At 41.4% G+C, this 20,256-nt stretch overlaps 1 protein-coding gene across 1 annotated transcript in view; it reads right to left on the bottom strand.

Annotated features, from left to right (window-relative positions):
- Nucleotides 1-20,256, bottom strand: part of NSMAF (neutral sphingomyelinase activation associated factor) — a 57,551-nt gene that overhangs the window by 14,266 nt on the left and 23,029 nt on the right. Inside the window, exons 6-16 of the mRNA XM_032316917.1 lie at nucleotides 18,315-18,365; nucleotides 15,717-15,788; nucleotides 15,359-15,406; nucleotides 15,210-15,262; nucleotides 7,461-7,590; nucleotides 5,698-5,769; nucleotides 5,216-5,324; nucleotides 2,885-3,061; nucleotides 1,402-1,481; nucleotides 982-1,072; nucleotides 824-887 (exon numbers count right to left, since the gene is read on the bottom strand). Coding sequence (XP_032172808.1) covers nucleotides 824-887; nucleotides 982-1,072; nucleotides 1,402-1,481; nucleotides 2,885-3,061; nucleotides 5,216-5,324; nucleotides 5,698-5,769; nucleotides 7,461-7,590; nucleotides 15,210-15,262; nucleotides 15,359-15,406; nucleotides 15,717-15,788; nucleotides 18,315-18,365 — 947 coding nt within the window. The remainder of the gene's footprint in view (nucleotides 1-823; nucleotides 888-981; nucleotides 1,073-1,401; nucleotides 1,482-2,884; nucleotides 3,062-5,215; nucleotides 5,325-5,697; nucleotides 5,770-7,460; nucleotides 7,591-15,209; nucleotides 15,263-15,358; nucleotides 15,407-15,716; nucleotides 15,789-18,314; nucleotides 18,366-20,256) is intronic.

The raw sequence follows: 20,256 nt of genomic DNA on the forward strand, positions 1-20,256 counted from the left end.
CACCTGTGTTAACTCATTTCTCTCATTAACTCATAATTCTCAACATCTGTATGAGGATTCCCCTTTGACAGAAGAGAAGCCCTCTCTGAGCTCATGCAGGGAGTGACATGGGGTGAGGACAAGGACCCTGTCTCCGAGCCCACACCATGACCCTCCAGCCACACACTGCCTCATTGAAGGGACAACACAGGCTACTGCTTAAACACAGCAAACCTAGCATGGCTGTTTTAACAGATCACTTTAGAAAGCGATTAACTTGCACACAGCTTAGAAAAAGACTGAAGAGACACAGACTAAAAGATTAACAATGAATATTATCTCAGCGTGGTGGGAGGCCAAGTTAATTTTCTTCTTATTTTCTGACTTTTTTTTTTTTTTTTTTTGCAAGGAATACTACTTTTATAATTTAAAAAAAGTAATTTAAACACTCACAGGAAATTGTATTCAATTCACAGCAGAATTATTTGGAATATGGAGGTGTTGGAAAGAGTCTAAATGTCCAACAATAGAGAAATAGTTAAAATACTTATGTTACAGCATACATTAGGATGTGATACAATAATTTAAAAGTCACTGTTTTGAGCATCTGATATATGGGGAAAACTTCAACATCTAATATGACAGGGCTACACTAGGCAGGACAAAAGCTGTAACTGAAAGATGTTCTTACACACACACACACGACTAGAAAGAGCCTGAAAGGAACAGATGTACCAGTCAGTGATTTCTTGACATTTTTGAATCCGCTTTTTTTCAAAGCAAACATAGGGCACGTTTATAATTAGAGAGTTTAAGAACTGGTAGGTGAAGCATGGGGTCAAACCTGTTGAACATTCTGTCCGCGTTATCAAATCTTCCATTCTGCAGACACAGCATGTACTCGGGCGCTAGAGGAGAAATCAGAGTTGGGTGAGATAACAGAATCCCTGGTGAATCAACGAGAAACCCCACTGAACTGGGAGCGCCAATTCAGAATCTTACCAATCCTCACAAGATAAAAGAGCACATAGCCGGGGGAAGAGTAGTGACTGCCGTACATGAACTTTGGCTCTGGCATCTCCTGGTAGCGGGTCTGCAACAGACGGGGAAAGACCGTGCTAGGTGTCGGCCGGGAAAACAGTAACCGCCTCAAGTAGCCAAACCCCAAATCGTGGCACGGGAACATTATATCCCTTAGTTTCTCTCTTTAAGGAGAAAAAGGAGAAGGGGGCAGTAGCTGACCTCAAGGGGGAGGGTAGAGGGCAGAGAGGGGAGTAAGGAAAAAAATAGGATGTAGATCCTCTAGTCACTTGGCATAGACCTCCCCTAATTTTTGGGAGAAATGAGTTTCCCTTACTATAAAAACAAGCCACCATGGCTCAGGGAGCTCCTTAGAAGCCAGGCATCCCCAGATCCACGTACCAGGAGTCTCTCCAGCCGTTCCTTGTTTAGGGCCCCTACCGGCCTGCTAAGATCCCGGAAAGTTCCTGGATTTGACAAATCTGTAAAAATAAATGTATTTTTAAGAAATGAATTAATTAAAATAAAGCCAACAAACTTAATAACATTAACCCCCATGGATACACATGCACAGATTTATTTCCACAAATAATTTTTAAAAATTGAGACAGACCCATTGGAATTAAGGTATTTCTGATAGTCACTTACATAACTGTAAATGTGAGGGCTTGAGTTTTAAGTCAGCAAGTCACTAAAGAGTAGCATCTCTAATTTGAAAATACCCTGATCATCGTATCAAAGAGTGCACGTACTGCATGGAGCACTGGCTGTTATATGCAAATGATAAATCACAGAATACTACGTCAAAAACTAATGATGTCCTGTATGGTGACAACATAGCAAAATCAAAAAAATTATTAAAAAAAAGATGATTGATTTAAAAAAAAACTGTATTTCAAGGAAAACAACAACAAAAAATAAGCACATTTGAAAAGTCAGTATTCTTCTACCAAGATTTTCTGAAGTTTGAATTATAGTCAATATTATTATTGTGTGATAATAACATAATGTGAGGGCGCCTGGTGGCTCAGTGGGTTAAGCTGCTGCCTTCGGCTCAGGTCATGATCTCAGGGTCCTGGAATCGAGTCCCACATCGGGCTCTCTGCTCAGCGGGGAGCCTGCTTCCCTCTCTCTCTCTCTCTCTCTCTGCCTACTTGTGATCTTTCTCTGTCAAATAAATAAATAAAATCTTTAAAAAAAAAAATAACATAATCTGAGAATTGGAGTCTGAATGTTAACAGAGAAATAAATTCTCAAACTCCCAGAAAGTCTGTTATTTCTTTCAAGTGTAAGGGTTCAACTAGTGAACTGTCAAGAGGAATTTATTGTTCACAATATATAATTTAGAATATTACAAAATCAAATTACAATATAGTCACATTTTTGTTGAAATAATGAGAGAAATACATATACCACAAGGTTAAGATGATTCTCGTTAATGTAATCATTGATGATTTTTCTTTCCTTCTTTAACTATGTCAGTACTTTTTAAATGTTCTAGAATGAGTGATTATTACTTCTGGTGATTACATTTTTTATTGTGAACTTTAAAATAATACGATAACCCCAAACCACTTTTCAAAGTGAAAAACTTAATTAAATATTTGAAATGTGGTCATTACAGGTAATGATATGGTTTAAAAACATACGCATACTTTCTGCACATGCCTTCCAAGAAGTGTGTGAGTCCTTTTGGGATTAAAAGAAGTTAAGAGCTAGTGGAGAAAACACCTACAAACCGCACATGACGAGGGGAACACGGACCTGGTGCTGCGAGATGGAAACGAGCAACGCTTAGGACAGAGATCCAGATGGGCTGGAATCTGCTGACACCTCACGATCGCAGCACCTGCTTCCCTCTCACACTGGGCCTTGGGGCACTTACCCAGCTCGGTGCTGCAGTAATCGTTGATTATCCACGGGAACACGGGGTACTGCGAGAGGTCATTGCAGCTGCGGTCCGCCAGGTTGTTGAGGTGCAGGAGGTACTGGTAGTTGGAGAGGTGCCCGCGCTGCCACTGCAGCGTGTAGCTCTCGGCCGTGCGCTCTGCGACGTGGTGCTCTGAGGAGGACAGGGCCCGCGGGTCACCACTGAACTTGGCAAACGTGGGCTAAGTTGTACTGAGTGTGTAAAACTACATGTTTTGGGGTTTTTTGGAAAAATTTTTAGAAGATTTTATTTACTGATCTGACAGAGAGAGACAGCGAGCACAAGCGGGGGGAGCAGCAGAGGGAGAGGGAGCAGGGAGCCTGTTGTGGGACTTTCCCAGGACCCTGGGATCGTGACCTGAGGGGCAGGCAGACGCTTAATGACTGAGCCACCCAGGTGCCCCCAAAACTAGATAAATGTAGACCCGTCAGTGCATTTTTGAAAAATACGTTTTAAGAAAATGAAAAGTAGGCTGTGGTTGGTTTTCACCAAGTAGCTGTTGCATTAAGTATGAATATCTCCAAGGACATTCACCAGGAGGGAACGTTATTACATATTTAAATACACGATATAAAACATATATGAGGTGCCTCATTAGCACAGTAGCTAGCGCGTCAGTCTCATAAAACATACATGAAGGTATGGGGCAATATGTCCACATCACATGGTAACACATAATATTTACTATATTCTACACAGCCTGCAAGTACACAAAGTGCTTGAGTTTTAACGCCTTTCACAAGGCATGACCATTTGCAAAAGCTTATTTCCTCCGCTTTTTATGAAATCAAAACAAAAACAGTTTTCTTTTAGATCAGGACAGGGTCTACCAAACAGATTTGCCAATGCCTATGTATGAGGTAGGCAGGCGAGAAGCAAGGCAAAGAAAAGAACTAGGAGAAGAAGGTCTCTGGCAGGAAAACATGATTTCTCAAAGGAGAACCAGGAAGTCCCCCCGGCCTCCGAGAATACCCTCAGGAAACACGCAAACGTAGAGGAGGTGGCACCAAGGACAGCTTTCCTCCTGGAGGGCATAAAGTGACTCAACTATTTTATTTTGTTCAGAAGATTCTGCTTTCAATGTTTGGTTGGCTCCGCCAGGCAATTTATCTAACTCAACTGTTGATTCAGTGTTTATCCTTACTTATTTTTACCAAGCTTCTTCTCTCAACAGCTCTTAGGAAAGAGCTTAAAAACTCAAAATGCTTGTTCTCATTTCCTACACTCACAATAACTCAGAAAGTCTGACCAGCCTGAGGAATAAGATCAGCAGGAATAAGAAAGCTTTAAGAAACAAGTTCTTAGGTCATGGCAAGAGTTTTGACTTGAAATTTTAGGACACACCATGAAAGCTGAATTTTTTGTTGTAATCTTGTTATATAGTTAGAGGAATAAAATGAAAAAAAAATTAATCGGGAGGCAGGAAATAACAATCAATGTGTATCAGAGCTATACTTGGCATTAAATTAAATGTAACAGCTTATTGTGAGAAGAAAAAAATTGAATTCTAAGCCTATTGTAAAATAAAATATACTCCTCATTCAAAATAAACTATTCTTCTGAGAGAAAATTCCATTTCTAAGGGAGTAAGAACAGCAAACAAAGTTAAGACGGCAATAATAAAATCCCAACATCTGCTTTTGAAAATCAACCCATTTTAGTTATCTAGCAACTCTGTAAACAAGAATAATTCAAGCATATAATTTCACATGTTCATATCTAAAAAGAAAAATCAGGTGTTCTTTCTGATAAAGGTGGGAAAATTCACATTTTTATGGAAGCCTGAGGAACTATTAATTTAAAGCAAATCAATTCCCATGGAGTCCTCTGAGTACAGAAGGCTCATGTGTTCCTTTTGTGCTGTTTTCCAGCTTTATGATTAAGATGACAGTTAACGATCACAAACACATGACTGGACAACTCACTGCATCACATTAAGAAACCAATTCTTGGTTTCCATAAACGAATCTAGACATGAAGAACAGAAAAATAATTAGGTGGATTCTTTATAATCTATTCAACTTGGGGGTGTTACAATATAAAAAAAATTCAAATATATTTATCAAGAGCTTTTCAAACATACACTTGGAAAGGACTACTGCCAAATTTCACTTATATAAACTCATGGTTTTATTTTTAGAATGCCATTTGCCCACCTTAGTTCCTGATGTGAAGAAATAAGGAGACCCAGAAAGGTGATTCTAGATAGCATTTCTCTTCCCCTATTTCCTATCCCAGGGACTCAGGAGCTGAACTACTGTCATATGAATAAAGTGAGCACCGTACCTAGATATGTGGCAATATAAAAATAGAGGTCATCTCTATCTTGAGGTTCATAGAACTTTAGGTAGATGTCAGAACAGAGGTCATCTTCTGTGCAAAACACTTCCAAGCCCTATAAATTCAGTAAGAAAACAGTAAAATAAACAGCACTGTATTTACCTTGCAATCTCAAAACAAGCTACATAAGTACAAAAGCTTTTCAATGAAAGATGTCTACTTTTTACATGCAGGTCTTACTTATTCACATTCTCCACATACAGATTTGACTCAGCAATGCACATACACGTGTGTGTCTGTATGAATATGTGCAGTGTGTATATGCGTGTACACAGTTCACACAAAAGACAGACTTGCAGACGACGTGCTTTCAGTACGAAAAACTTGTACTTTTCAGACATACCCTGAGTGTTTACAAGTCAGCACCATTGGCTAAACTGAGGATATAAGAATCATCCACCGAGAAGTGACATCCCACAAGAACTCACCAAAGGCATGAGGCCGTGTCTCCTTTTGTAAATGCGGCGGACATCCTGGAGTGTTATCTGGACCACAGGTTTCTTTAAAAGTAGATAAACAATCTCAAAATCAACATTTGGACACAATTAGAACCTGCCCTATCAGAAAGGTGAAAAAGTGGCCAAATCTTAACCTCCCGACATGTTACATGTGAACAGTTGGAAAGGCAGCTCTTGGAAGAAGACATTTCTGGTTTTACGTCCTAGCCTACCCTTTTCCACTAACTTTATGACTTTGGACGAGTCTCCCTACCGTCACTCAGGACCCCAATAGTGCTAATGCACTGATCTATCATTCAGACTCCTGCAAGGTTGCTGAGTGGTAGGGGATATTAAAGTGCTGGTACAGATAACTTCTCAGGAATTTTGCTATCTTTTTACAGATCAAAGGTTTTCTTAGAACTGACACAGTATGTATTTTTTTAGAATTCTGTCCTTTATCTCTGTAATGACTACATTGTACTAAGACTCATAAACAACTAAGATTATTAAGCAGGGCTTCTAAATTTTTCTTCATGAGGAAAAAAGTGTTCTTGCTTCTCAAGAGGCTTAAAGCACTAGTAAGAGGAGAATGAGTTTAGGAAAGCCACTGAGATTGGCTACATGGTGACACATCCACCTTGCCCCACATGAGAGAGAGGAAAAGCCAACATGTGGAACTGTGGAAATTGCCCGACGGCTGGTCAAGGATCCGAGCCCAGAGATTTGGGAGAGGATACATGCTCACACTATGGATCCTGAAGCTCTAGCATATACTCCAGTATCATCCCAAAAGTTTTTGACCCAAGCCATAGTAACAGTAGTGGTCAAGCCAACTATTACACCAGTACAGGTGTAGTGTCTGTGGGAGGGCTGGGTGAGGGTGTTCCGCCACCTGGTGGACAAAATTGTCATAGCACCATTTTTCACACAGAAAAGAATCAGGGGTTTTAGTGACAGAATGACTGACCCCACCAGGCGGAGAATTTCCAGGACATAGCCTCCTATGACAGAAAACACGTTCTTCAAGCTGCCATGCCAAATGGCCCAATGCACTGTCAGAGCGTATTAGCATTTCTGTTCTTCTAATGAACCATTCCAAAAAGTGTTCAGCTCTAGATACAGCAACAAATCTTTACAAATTTTAGTGTGGCAATCCGAGTTTATCTTAAACTATCTGGGCGAGTAAATCTAAAGTCACTGTGGAAGAGAAGACTGTTTCCACCATCACAGTAGAAGCACCACACCTCTTCCAGAGGTGTGTTGGTGCTGGCTGGCAGGGGACACTGTCATACTGCTTGTGACAGACTTGGATCTACTGATTTTGCTCCTCAATAAAGAAAAACAAGAAATACCACATATATGGATGCAAACTCAGATATACAGAAAATACCCATTTCTCTTTAATTTTAGTACATTTCATTGGTTTCTTCCAGAATGGCTTCCAAGGAGAAAGGTATAAACCTCAAACAACTCTTTACTAAAATCGGGGGCGGGGACACGGTTTCTTTTTACAGTGAGAGCAAGTGACCCCAGAATTACTGGAAAGAGATCAGAAGAGCTCAAATCTGGATAAGGGGGCAGTAGGATGACGTAGGGAAGCCTGCTGAACACACAGCTGCTGGAGGAGAAGGGGTGGGGTTTCGAGCCTCGCCAAACTATGAGAACACTGTAACTGTGAGGTCAAGTTCCCGGGAAAAAGGATTACTCCGGTGCTGGAGCACCTCCCCATCTGACCCTGTGGCCCTCCTTACCGGGTACCCATTGAGAGGCTGAAAATACAAGTTTGTGTCGGTGATGCACACGTGTCCGGGATTTGTCACCAGCGGTGTCACCATTTCGGCTTTGCATTCCATGTGCAGCTTTTCAGAAACACTCTGGAATCTGACCATACAGTTTTCAGCAAAAGTAAGAAGAATCATAAATCAATCTACTTCCTAGGTTTCACTTTCTCAAAGGGAGCTACAGTGTGACTATGCACGGGATCTGTCTGAACACTACACTTAATACAAGAAAAATGGGTGTTATAAACTGGTTGCTTAAATAAAACTGACATTCTTAAAACAAAAACAACAAAACAAAAAACCTGACATTCTTTTAAGTGGCTGAGTAAACTCAAACAACAACAGATGAGTTTATCACAGACGAGAAGACACAAATAAGTAATACCAAACAACCCTCCACAGCTGAACTATTCTTCCTCCCCAAATAAACTGACCTTGAAACTATTCTTATATTAACATATTTCTCTATTGTTGGGTCTCTCAGTCCTAGTTTTTGAGTCACAGATGCCATTTACTTCGCACAGCATTGGTAAGGCCTCGAGTCCATAATTACAATTACTTGAACGTCAGTTCCAAGGTATGTTCTTTTATGGCTTTACTGTGGTAAAACCAGTCAAATGTGATTTTTCCACTACCCCTCCTAAATTATTTAACTAGTCAAAAAAATCCATTGTCTTTTTCCTTTACTAATTAGTAAAAAAAAAAAAAAAAGAGGGGAAACAACCAAGTCATCAACCGGGTAAAGAATAAATCACCACATTGTTAGCAGTAACAATGGCATGACATCCCACAGGACAGACTTCTACCTCCTTAGGGAGTGAAGGGGACCTCCAAGCCGGCTAGACACACACACTGGCTAGAAGAGCTTCACAAGCCTTTTCAAAAGCTGTCAGGAAGCTTCAGATGCAAAGAAACCGGAATGAAGAGAGCAGCGGCTGGGTGATGGCAAGAGGCGCCGCCTGTGGCAGACAGAAGGGGAAGGGCTGCCGATGGAGAGAGGTTTAGAGGGAAGCCGAATGCAGTCAGGCCGGGAGAGCAGAGGCACAAAAATGCTGCCACTAGGTGGAGAGCAGGGGGGAATGGTCCAGGGATCAGAAGGTTTGTGGCTCAGCTGCAAGGCACGAGGGTGTCTCCAAGGTCCTTCAAGCGCTTAGATCCTGAGCCCCTCTGGAAGAAAATCTTCATCGCTCCCCAAAAGAACTGTAGGCAGCAGAGATGGGTACTGTAACTATGGCTGCCAGGAAGGCTTCCGCCCGCTCAGAGCGCCCAGCACAAGAAAGGGGGCACAAGAAAGGGTGGGCGCGCGACCACTTCTGGAGGTAAACAGCGTTCAGTTGGGTCTCCACGTCCAGAGAAGAGAAATGAAGAATTACTTAAGCAAGCAGAACAACAGACTGGACAGCAGAGACGTCCAGTCAGGCGGAAAACAGGTCACAACAAAGTGGCCTAAATGAAACAAAACAAAAGAAGATAAAAGAATAAAAGCAAAAAATACAGAACAGGGTATGTGAGACCTGAGAGAATATATAAAACACAAGCATGACTCCAGTTGTGGGGGAAGAGACAGAAAATGGGGCAAAGGAAATGGGGAGGGAGGGGACGCCGACTCCTAGATGCCTGTTAGCCCGAAACCCAGAGGTCCCCAAGCAGGATAAGCACAGAGAAATTGGCAGCGGAGGCAGACAACGGAAGGAGAATCTCCACTGTAGAGAAAGGAACACCAGCCAACCTAGAATCCCACAGGCAGCAAAGACAAAGGGGAAACAGCTCTATTCCCCAGGAAGCCGAGGGAAATCTTCTCGAACAGATTTGCATTATAGGAAATGTTACAGAAAGTTCTTCAAACTGAGGAGAAAGGACGCCAGATTAAACACACGGGGGCTGCAGAAAGGAAAGAAGAGTACCAGAATCAGCACACGGTTAAATGTCTCAGTAAACAGAAGAAAATTAATCTTTCAGTATTTTTAATTAACATAGACACATGTGTATGTGTCTAAATTCTTGAAAGAGCTAATGACTGTTGGAAGAAAAAGAACACTGTATTGTGGGTTTTATGCAACATGTAGAAATTTAATATAAGCCCACAAGATGAGAGTGGGTGGAAGAGCTGTAAGGAAGCCCACTGGTCTAAGGGTCTCACACCGCTGTACAGTTGTGTCATGTCACTGGTGTAAGGGTCTCACAGCGCTGTACAGTTGTGTCATGTCACTGGTGTAAGGGTCTTACAGCGCTGTACAGTTGTGTCATGTCACTGGTGTAAGGGTCTCACACCGCTGTACAGTTGTGTCATGTCACTGGTGTAAGGGTCTCACAGCGCTGTACAGTTGAGTCATGTCACTGGACACACACAATGGTACAAGGTGTGTACTGTGATCTCTGGAGGAACCACTAAAATGACACAGAGTGGCACAGCTTTAAAAAGTCAAGAGAGCTGATAAAATGGAATACTTAAAAATATCAGACTGACCCAAAAGATGGCAAGAAAAGAGGGTCAGAAAAACAAAGAACAAATGGAATGTTAACATAGTGTTATGACATTGGGTTTAAAATCAACCATAGCTCCATCATCATAAATGAATCAGGGGCACCTAGGGGGCTCAACTGTTAAGCATCCGACTCCTAGGGTTTCCGCTCAGATCACGATACCAGGGTTGTGAGATCGAGCTCTGCATCAGGTTCTGCATTGAGCATGAAGTCTGTTTCAGATTCTCTCTCTCCCTCTGCCCTCTCCCCTGCTGTACTTGCTCTCTCTCTCTCTAAAAAATAAATTAAAAAAAATTAATGAATTAAACATCCCCATTAAAAAGGAGAGCTTGTCAGACTATAAAAAGCAAGACTCAACTATATAAAGCATCTGATTTTCAGAAACAGAATAAGGACACAAGTACAAAATAAAGGGACAGAAAAAGATATTAATGTGCAAACATACCACATGAAAATACTGGTATTTCTAGATTAAAAGAAGGCAAAGCAGACTTCAAGACAAATGGCTAAGGAGGGATACTTCCTATGATGAAGGGCTCAATGCATTGAGAAGACATTACATTTAAATGTACATGAACCTAACAATATAGCTTCACAATATACAAGGCATAAATTTAACAGAAATGGGGGGAATGATTTCACTATCATTATTGGCAATTCTAACACTTTTCTCCCAGTAACTGATGGAAAAAATCCACAAAATATCAACAAAGTAGAGATGATCTGAACACAATATTCAACAACTGCAGGGTACACATTCCCCTCTGGGAATTGGGAAGCATTCAGCATGACAGACCATACACAGGGCCTCCAGAACAACTCTCAGCAGCAGCAGACTGAAATCACAGAGCATATACTCTCTGAACTGAGATGCTATTCAACTGAAAGTCAGTAACTATAAAATAATCACAAAATTCCCAAATATGCGAAGGTAACATACTTCTTAATTAACCCACGGATCAAGGAAGAAATGATACAGGAAATCACAAAATGCTTTTACAGTAATGGCACTGACACAGCATATCAAAACGCGTGGGATGTCTCTGAAGCAGTTTAGAGGTCAAGTTACAGTGAAGTACTAGTTATATTACAAGAAGGTCTAAAACTGGTGGTCTCATCTTTGTAAGACACTAGAAAAAGAAAAGTTAAACCCCAAAGTAAACCAAAGGAAGGAAATCCCAAGAGTGGAAACCAATTTTATATAAAATGGAGAAGTAGATAAAATTCAGTAAAGTCGAAAGTGGGGTCTTTGAAAGGTTAATAAAATTGGCAACCACCTGGCAAAACTGATAAAGAAAGAGTAAAGACAAAGCCTTGGTATAAAGAGGGACCAGCACTACAGATCCTACTTACATCAAAAGGACCTTAACAGCTTCATACCAATAAACCTGGTAGGAAGAGGAAACATTTTTTTGAAAACCACAACTTACCAAACAGGCACAAGAAGACACAAACAACCTACACAGTCTCGTGCCTAGTAAATAAATAAGTAAGAACACTCTGGCTGTATACTTCACCAATAAATTATGTTAAAATTTTTAGGAAGAGATACAATCCAACACACTCTCAGAAAACAGGAAGAAAGAACATCGCTACACTGATTTGATGAGGCTGACCTAACCCTGATAGCAAATCCTGACAAATACATTAAAGGTTTACACAGCAATATACCTCTTGAGCACAGATGCAAAAACCCTTTACAAAACACTAGCAAAGCAAATCCAGTAATATCAAATCATGTAAAAAGAATATATCATGATCAAGTTGGATTTAGCCCATGAACAAGGTTGGTTAACACTGAAAAAAATCAATCAATGTAATTCACAACATTAACAGAATAAAGTAGAAAAAAATATGGGCATTTCAGTAAGTGCAGAAAAAAATATTTAACAAAACTTTAAAACTATTATTGAAAATACTCTCAGCAAACCAGGATAAAAGTTTCTTCATTCTGATAAAGGGCATTCATGAAAAACCTCGGCAGCCTCATTCTTTGGTTGTGAAATAAACCCTTCTCGTGTAAGATTAAGAACAGAGCAAGGATGTGCTCCCATCACATCTATTAATTAAACAGTACAATGAAGCAAGACAGAAGTAAAAGCCATAAGGATTTCTGTGGAAAGGTCATTATCCACCGATTAAACAAGCAGATACATAGAAAACTCTATGCAATCTATAAAACACCCACCAGGACCAATGAGTAAACCTGGAAATGTCACAGAATACAAGGTGAATGTTTAAAAACAACAACAACAACAACAACAGCAAACACTGTATTTCTATATGCCAGTCACAAATAACTGGAAAAATCAAATTAAGTAACATCCAAAAAATCACCGGTCTAGGAATCCGTTCAACCAAATGCGGCCACGTCGACAGAGTAAACATGTAACAGTGGGGGAAAGTGGGTGAGTGTGAAAGCCCTCTGTGGGCTCTCCTTACACCTTCTGTCTACATCTAAAATTCGCCCCAAATAAAGTAATTTAAAGGGGATGTTTTGGGGTACAAAAGGGAGAAACTTGACTCTGAAACTAGAAATCACACGGTGTGAGAGAATCATCGGTACCCGAGTATTATAAGAGGAGAGGAGGCCAGAGAACGCCCTTCGGAGAGACGCGTGTTGACGTAGTTATGGGTGAAGTGTCATGGCGTCTTGTAACTCGAGTGATTCTGAAGGAGCGTATTCTACACACAATCCAAACACACACATACATGCACACATTACCTATATGTATACGTGCGTATAACCCATAGACAGGCACACGCACCCTCTCACAGAGCAGGCACGAATTAAAGCACATCTGACAAAATGTTAACAAACCAATGCCGGGTGACCGTAGGGTATCTGTGTTCATTAGGTTTCTCTTTCAAATTGTGGGGATTTGAAAATTTTCAGAATGAACAGTAGGGAAAAATAAATATAGTTACCCTTCATTTCTTCAATAAGAAAGTTATTTCCTCAGAACTATGATGAAAGCTTATTTTGGCAAAAGTTTATTTTTTTTCTTTGAGAGGAAGTATATAGCACTGGAACATCTTATTTTATACGGCAAAAGTTTCTTCTCCAAATTCTTCAGCCTAACATTTTAGGGACTGGATTTAATTACAACTTCCAGAGTGAGCCATTTTCTAAATTAATGTCATGCTGAAGCCCAGGATTGAAAAAATCGCTACTCAGAAGAATTATGCATTCTAAGTAGGTCAAAAGAAGCTAATTCCTCTTACTCCTTTTCCTTCCTTAAATGGAAGCTTTTCTTCCCCCTGGCAATCCACTCACCTAATATATCCTGCAAGTATTAAAATAGAAAGAAAATTAATGCTATGTAGGTGAAACAGAAAAAGGAACAAATATAAACACAAATACATTATTGGCCAGATGGCTTTACTGGCAAGTTCTTCAAAACTTTAAAATGTAGTGTGAGGGTCACAAGTCTCACAAAGATAACAATAAAACAGAATATTACAAACTGACTTTATTTATAAAACATAAGCGTCTAACCAAAGCCAAGTACATCATAATCCATAAATGAATCAATTCAACCAATACAGTCTACGTTGTCCTAAGCTGTAGTGACCTATAGGTTTAGCAGAACTCTAAGATAAGAATCTAAAACAAAAATATTTAGTGAATAGGGCCTGCAACAATTTGTACTTAAGATTTTGTACATATTAAAGAGTTATATATTAAAGTTAATGGAACTGATCACAAAGTTTAGCAGGGTTGCTGAAAACAATATGAGTACACAAACATCCACTGCATTCTATAGATCAACAATAAACAGAAAATGAGCTTTTTAGGACATCATTTACAATACCATCAGAAACGTGTACTAAATCCAGCACAAGAGAGGAAAGACCTTTATGGAAAAAAGCATAAGGAAGACATGAAAGAAGGCCTAAAGAAATGAGAGATCACTGCGGTCACAGTCAAAATCTCAGAGAGCTTTCTTTAATGGAACTCGACAAGCTGTTTCTACATATACGGAAGTGCAGCCTAAGGCCGAGAATAGTGAAGACACAGATTAAAAAGGAAAACAAGGGGCGAGGCCCAGAACCTGCAGATGCCAAGAGTTGTTACAAACCTACATGATTGATACGTGGTATTATAGACGAGATGCAAAGCTACTTAGTATAAAGCAAGAGAGAAATAAGAGAACAGGTTCATATAAAAACATAATTATTAAAAAAAATTATTTGCAGGAAATAAATTGTATATTTAGAAAAACCAAGAAAATCAATGGAAAAAACCAGTAGGAATGTAGTCTCCTGGTCCCTGCAGGATGACTTAGTAAGATACTGATCACAGCCTGAAGGGTCAGGAAAGACTTTGCAGAACTACCAACAGCTAAGCTGAAATCAGGTAAGTAAGTAAGAGTCAGCCAGGTGCAAAAGAGGAAGGAGTCTGAGCTGGGTAAGCACAGGCAACACGTCCAAAGGCTCCGAGGGAAGAGACCATGGGCATGCTTGGGGTCTGCACAGACGCAAAGAGCTGGCACACAGAATTCGAGACAAGCTACCAGCGACTAGAGTAGTGTGCAAGGGCTAGATCTTAAGCCGTGGAAGGTGAAGATTTCACCCTGAAGGCAATGGAAAATCTTGAGGAGTTTTAAACAGACAAGTGATATAGTTAAGTTCTTTAGAAAAACCACATTTTCAAAGTACACTCGGTGTAGAAGGGAAGAGAGGACAGGAGAAGGGAAGACCGGGGTCAGCTGGACAAGCTAACAGCTGTTACGATGTTCTGACTGAAGGTGATGGTGGCCAGACCTCAGGCAATAACAGTGGCAAAAGATGGTGACAGACTAGAAGGATCTTAGGGAGCATCGGTCTGTCAGCCTGGCTGACTGACCAAAGTCAGGATGGAGAAGCGGAGGCCAGGGCCATTCCTGACCACGCGTGGGTCTGGACGCTGCAGATGGTCACATGGGCGGTTTGGGACAAGCTGAAGCAGGCATACAGGTGTAAGAAGTCTTTTAGAATCAGGGAGAGAGAGGCACCTGGCTAGCTCAGTTGGTTAAGCGCCCAACTCTTGATTTTGGCTCAGGTCGTGATCTGGAGGTCCTGGGATCCAGCCCTACATCAGGCTCCACGATCAGCAGGGAGTCTGCCTGAAATTCTCTCTGCCCCCTCACTCACATGCACATGCACTCTCTCACATGAATAAATTAAAAAAAAGAAAGAAAGAAAGAAAGAAAGGAAAAGGAAAAGAATCAGGGAATGAAATCATCAACTTACCTGTTTTTGTCAAATGACGTCCTAGCCAAACGTGACTGCAAAATAGCTGTTATCTATGAAAACAAAACCATTTAAAAATAAGCATTTATGAGTAAAATATCAATACAATTTAATTCACAGTAAAGACAATTTACTTTAGAAACTCTTACCATGGCAGTTTGATCCCCTAGTTTGTCAAGGCGGGAGGCTCTGTGAAGCTACAATATTAAAAATAAACAAGAATTTATTTTTTTTGCTAAAACAGTAGAAAGGTATTTCCTTAGAAGCAATGAAAAACAGCAATCATTCTGTTACTTAGTAATGGTTAAGATCACTTCTGCTTTATCTATGACTTCTTCCTAATATGCAGTTTTCAAATTCCACATACTCAAGTAAATCTGCTTCATATTTATAAAAGAAATTGTTTTTAGTGAGATGTATAAATATGATTTCTTTCTTTTTGAGTTTCTGCCCAAGTTTGCTTTGAATTCTCTGCCCCATGAATGCCCGACTGAGGTGCTGGCTTACCTGAAGCAAGGTCTCTACCACGTCTTCCACTTTCCCTGAAACATCCAGTTCGAAGACATACTCCATCTTGCCCTAATAAAAAAGGGAAATTAAATAAAATCAAAGGACGGGGAAGAAGCAAGTCAAACCATATTCCTTTAAGAACATCTTCAACCCCCTGCTGACCTGTGTGCATATCTGCCCGCACCCCACGCTGGAGGGGGAGAGTAGATTCTGTCAGACTTCCTGCTACATGGATTATTTTGTCCCTTCTGCTAACTTCAGGCTTAGTTTGTGGTTCTTGTGCTAGTCTCTCGAGGTGCACAGTTGGGTTCTTAAATCTGAGACATTTATTTTCCTTAATGTAGGCAGGTATCACTACAAACTTTCCCCTTAGTGCTGCTTTAGCTGCATCCTCCAAGTTTAGGCATGTTCTGGTTTCGATTTTGTTTGTCCCAAGATATTTTTTAATTTCCCTTTTCATTTCTTCTTTGACCCACTGGTGGTTCAAGGGTGTTGTTCAACTTCCACACACTTGTGAATGTTCCTTCCATGTATTTCTAGTTTTATTTCATGGTGGGCAAAAGGAATACTTGATATGATTTTAATCTTGAATTTATTTTTATTCATTTTGTGACCTAACGTGATATAGCCAAGAGAATGTTCTGTGTGCCTTTGAGAAGAATGTGGACTCTGCTGCTGTTGGGTCGAGTGTTCTTTATGTCCCTTAGGTCCATCTGGTCTACAGTGTTGGTCAGACCCACTGTTTCCTAAATGACCTTCTGTCTGGATGTTCTACCCGTTACTAAGTGGGGCACTGAGGACTTCTATTATTACTGGGTTGCTAACAATTTCTCCCTTCAATTCTGTCAACGTTTGCTTCAAATACTTAGGTGCTTGGAGGATGGCGGGGGGTTATATACTGTGAAGATTAATGTGATGTGTCACACACTGTCCTCTTCTCCTTGCCCCGAGGGAGAGTCTGTTGGGCTGCTCTGTCCCCTGTCTGCTGGACTATGGGTCCCCTGGAGCAGCAGCCAGATGTCCAGCTCCCCCTTGTTTTCAATGGCCCCATGCATCTAGGGCATATGCCAGCTCCTGTCGCTGCTCCAAGACAGGCAAGACAGAAGCCAGTCTCTTGGGCAGCCGCCACAACAGTCAGAACACTGGGCACACAGTCCAGTCTTGTCTATCCCTCCCCAGCAGAAGTTGGGAGCTGGGAGTTCCCTCCCATCATGTGGTATTTTGCCTAGGGAGGGCCCACACTGAAAGGATGTTACCAACATCCCCATCAGCCTCAATGAGGCTCATTTCATGCTAACCTGGGTGCAGAGCCTCTTAACTGGTTTCCAGGTTTATCACAAAAGGGACCAGTCCATGTATCGTTGACTGAATCAGGGCCACCATGAGAGGAACAAGCACTTTCTATTCTGTCATCTCTCATGGTCACCATCAGTGTCACTATTCCCCTCTTTTTTAAATCTGGAAATCCTCGGGTGTTCTAATTCACACTGGAAAAAAAGTGCTTTTCTTTGCTTCAGACAACCTCCCTCCTTTCCCTTTACATAACTTTTCAGTGGGCCAAGAACAGCTTTGCCCTTCCAGTGGGTATCAGGAGAGCCTTAGGAGGGAGAGCCCTCCAGGCGGTGGTTCTCAGCTTGGGAGAGAGGCATCCCCACCTCCATGAAGCTTGTGTCAATGTATGGAGGTACTATCCAACAGCAGGGGTGAAGGTATAGTAGGGGTGTCTGGTTTAGCCTGGGAGCAGGCTGCAGTGAAAGGGATGCCCTCCCCCCCCACAATTAAGAACTATCCTTCCCCAATGCCAACAGCCCCACCAGAGAGTAAGTTAATCTCATATTTGTGGTTTCTGACTAACTGGCACATGCAAGTGTTTCTTGCGCATAAAGCCCCAAGGCTGCAGTGTGTGGTCTACATGTCCCACCGGCGTGGACTAAGCATTGCAGAGACAGACATTCAGCCTGCAGGGCTCTTTGCTCAGAGAGGGTGGCTCTTCTTCTTCACAGAGGTGGCACTATGCAGAGCACTAGCCTGATGTCAGTCCTATAAAGACTCTCTCTTGGTCAAAGTTACTCTTTACTATATATTAAGCTGAAGCAAAAGAATTAAATAAAGCACAAAATGGTTAAATGTAACATCTATACTTCCTTGATAAGTCCTGGAAAACCAGACATTGAATTTAAGTCTACTCATAGATTCTCCCAATTAAGAGAATTTATAAATTATGACTGAGCTCCCAGATAAGGGTATTTTATAACTTATCAGTATTTCTCAAGCATTAAAAAAAATACATTCTCAGTAATATCCAGCAAATAATCTTATAAATGATACATATTCTGATTTCAATTTCTAATCTAATAATTTAAGCTTTTTTTTTCTCCCTTATTAGACACATTTGTTTTTAAGTCAAAGAGTTAATTGAAGTCTCTTGGACTAAAGTCTGTGGCTCCCTTGGGTAATTTTGTTATAGCTGCTGGTAAGAAGCTTCTAAATACACATAATTATTATATTTGATTAAAGATGTTAATAAAGTCACAAAAACTTATTGCTTAAAATCACTACGCAAATTGCTAGGAATAAATGAAAAGCTTTACTTACCCTTTCTATTTTATAAGGGGCAACAATGTTGTGTTCTTTAATGAAATACACCTGAGACAGAAAAATCAATACTTGTAAAATAACTAAAAATTTTCATAATAATGAGTTACCATAAATTAGTGTATTATGAAGGGAATTTAAATCATTGTCACATAATCTCAGTTTCCAAAAGTACTTGCATTAATCTTAAACTGATGTAAGAATAACAAATATTAAGTTAAAAAGAGATTCATCAAGGCAACAAGGTAGCAACAATTTTTTTTTAAAGATTTTATTTATTTATTTGACAGAGAGAGATCACAAGTAGGCAGAGAGGCAGGCAGAGAGAGAGAGAGAGGAGGAAGCAGGTTCCCTGCTGAGCAGAGAGCCCGATGCGGGACTCAATCCCAGGACCCTGAGATCATAACCTGAGCCGAAGGCAGCAGCTTAACCCAATGAGCCACCCAGGTGCCCCGGTAGCAACAATTTTTGAATAAATAAAATATTTAAGATGTTTTATGAATTCTGTACTTGTCCCAAGTAACCAAGTAGATGGGTGAAAGAAGCTAATCTAAGTGCCTATTTTCTAAGAAATGGGTGAAACAGAGTTACTATGGTATGAAATACATTTATTAACATCAAGAAATTTCTCTAGAGGTAATCTGGGCACACAGTGCCTCATACACACACCAGCTGTTTACATTGTAGGTCAGTAACCATGTCCAACAAGCAGTGTCACCCCCAGAGCCATCAACATGGAGCTGGTCCCGTTAGCCCTGCCTTCCCTCCTGTTTCGGTGAAGGGTGTGCCTGGGTCCTCAAAGCCAGTCACTAGGCCACAGAATGCAGACCTCCCTCTACATGTCAGTTATTCAAAAACTTTGGTTATGTAATATGCTCGCTGCACTTTCTCCCATTTGAAACAAACCACTGATGCAAACCCTCCCTTGGTCTTATATCCTTCTTTTGCCATTTCTGTTCCTCTTCGTGGCAAAACCCTTTGCAAGAGCTGACTGTACTGTGTCTTGGGCTTAGGACAGGTTTTCAGCTGCACCATGTTATGGAAAAACAGTCCTGAGAAGGTCATAAAAGGTGCAGAGGATCTCCATGTCACCAAACCCAGGAGTTTGTTCTAAGGACTTCCTCGATTCTGCTTCTCAGAGCATGTGAGAGAGCTCACCGTTCTCCTAAAGCAGTTTCCCAGTTGGTTTCCAGCCGCTGGCTCCTGCCCCTCCCCACTTCACCTGCTGCTCCTACTGTCTCCCTTGCGACCCTCTGTCTTCCCAACCACCCCCTGACAGAGCTGCTGGGCCTCTGTCCTTAGACCCTCTGTGCACACCAGCCCCTGGGAGTCCTCATCCAGCCCCAGGGTGTTACCCACGCTAACCCGTTCTCTTTCTCATCTCCGTCTCCTCCTGGAGACCCCCACACCAATGTTCCCAAATGCCTACCAGGCTTTTCCTCTCAGAGGCCACATTCTAAACAAAGCCTGTTCTTCTCCAGGCTTCTTCACAGCAATAAAGGGCATGGCTGTCCACCCTGCTGGGAATAATTCCTGATGGTTTTCCCTTGTACCTTGCAACTTCCCTTGTACCGTGCATCTGTGGGGTTTTCCTTCAGAATATATGCAGACGCTGACCACCTCTCACCCTGCCATCACTACCATCCTGATCCAAAACCCCTGAGTTCTCAGCACCCCAAAAGGCCCTCCTGCTTCTGCTCATGCCCCCTGCCCCTAGCATATTCTCTACCTGGCCTCCAAGAGTTGTGCAAATACATACAAAGCAGGGGGAACCCCGCCTCTTCTCAGTTTTCCAGGGGGGGTTTGCTTTTGTCCTTTATTTGGACTCTTAACTCTGACCCGCAGGCTCTCTGTGACATGGACCCTGCCACCGCTCAGACCCTTCTGCCCAGTTGCCCTTTGTGCCTTGCCCCCGGCACCCTCCTCCTCACCGCACCTGCCG

Source organism: Mustela erminea, chromosome 16, assembly GCF_009829155.1.
Source record: "Mustela erminea isolate mMusErm1 chromosome 16, mMusErm1.Pri, whole genome shotgun sequence".
NCBI classification, from domain to species: domain Eukaryota; kingdom Metazoa; phylum Chordata; class Mammalia; order Carnivora; family Mustelidae; genus Mustela; species Mustela erminea.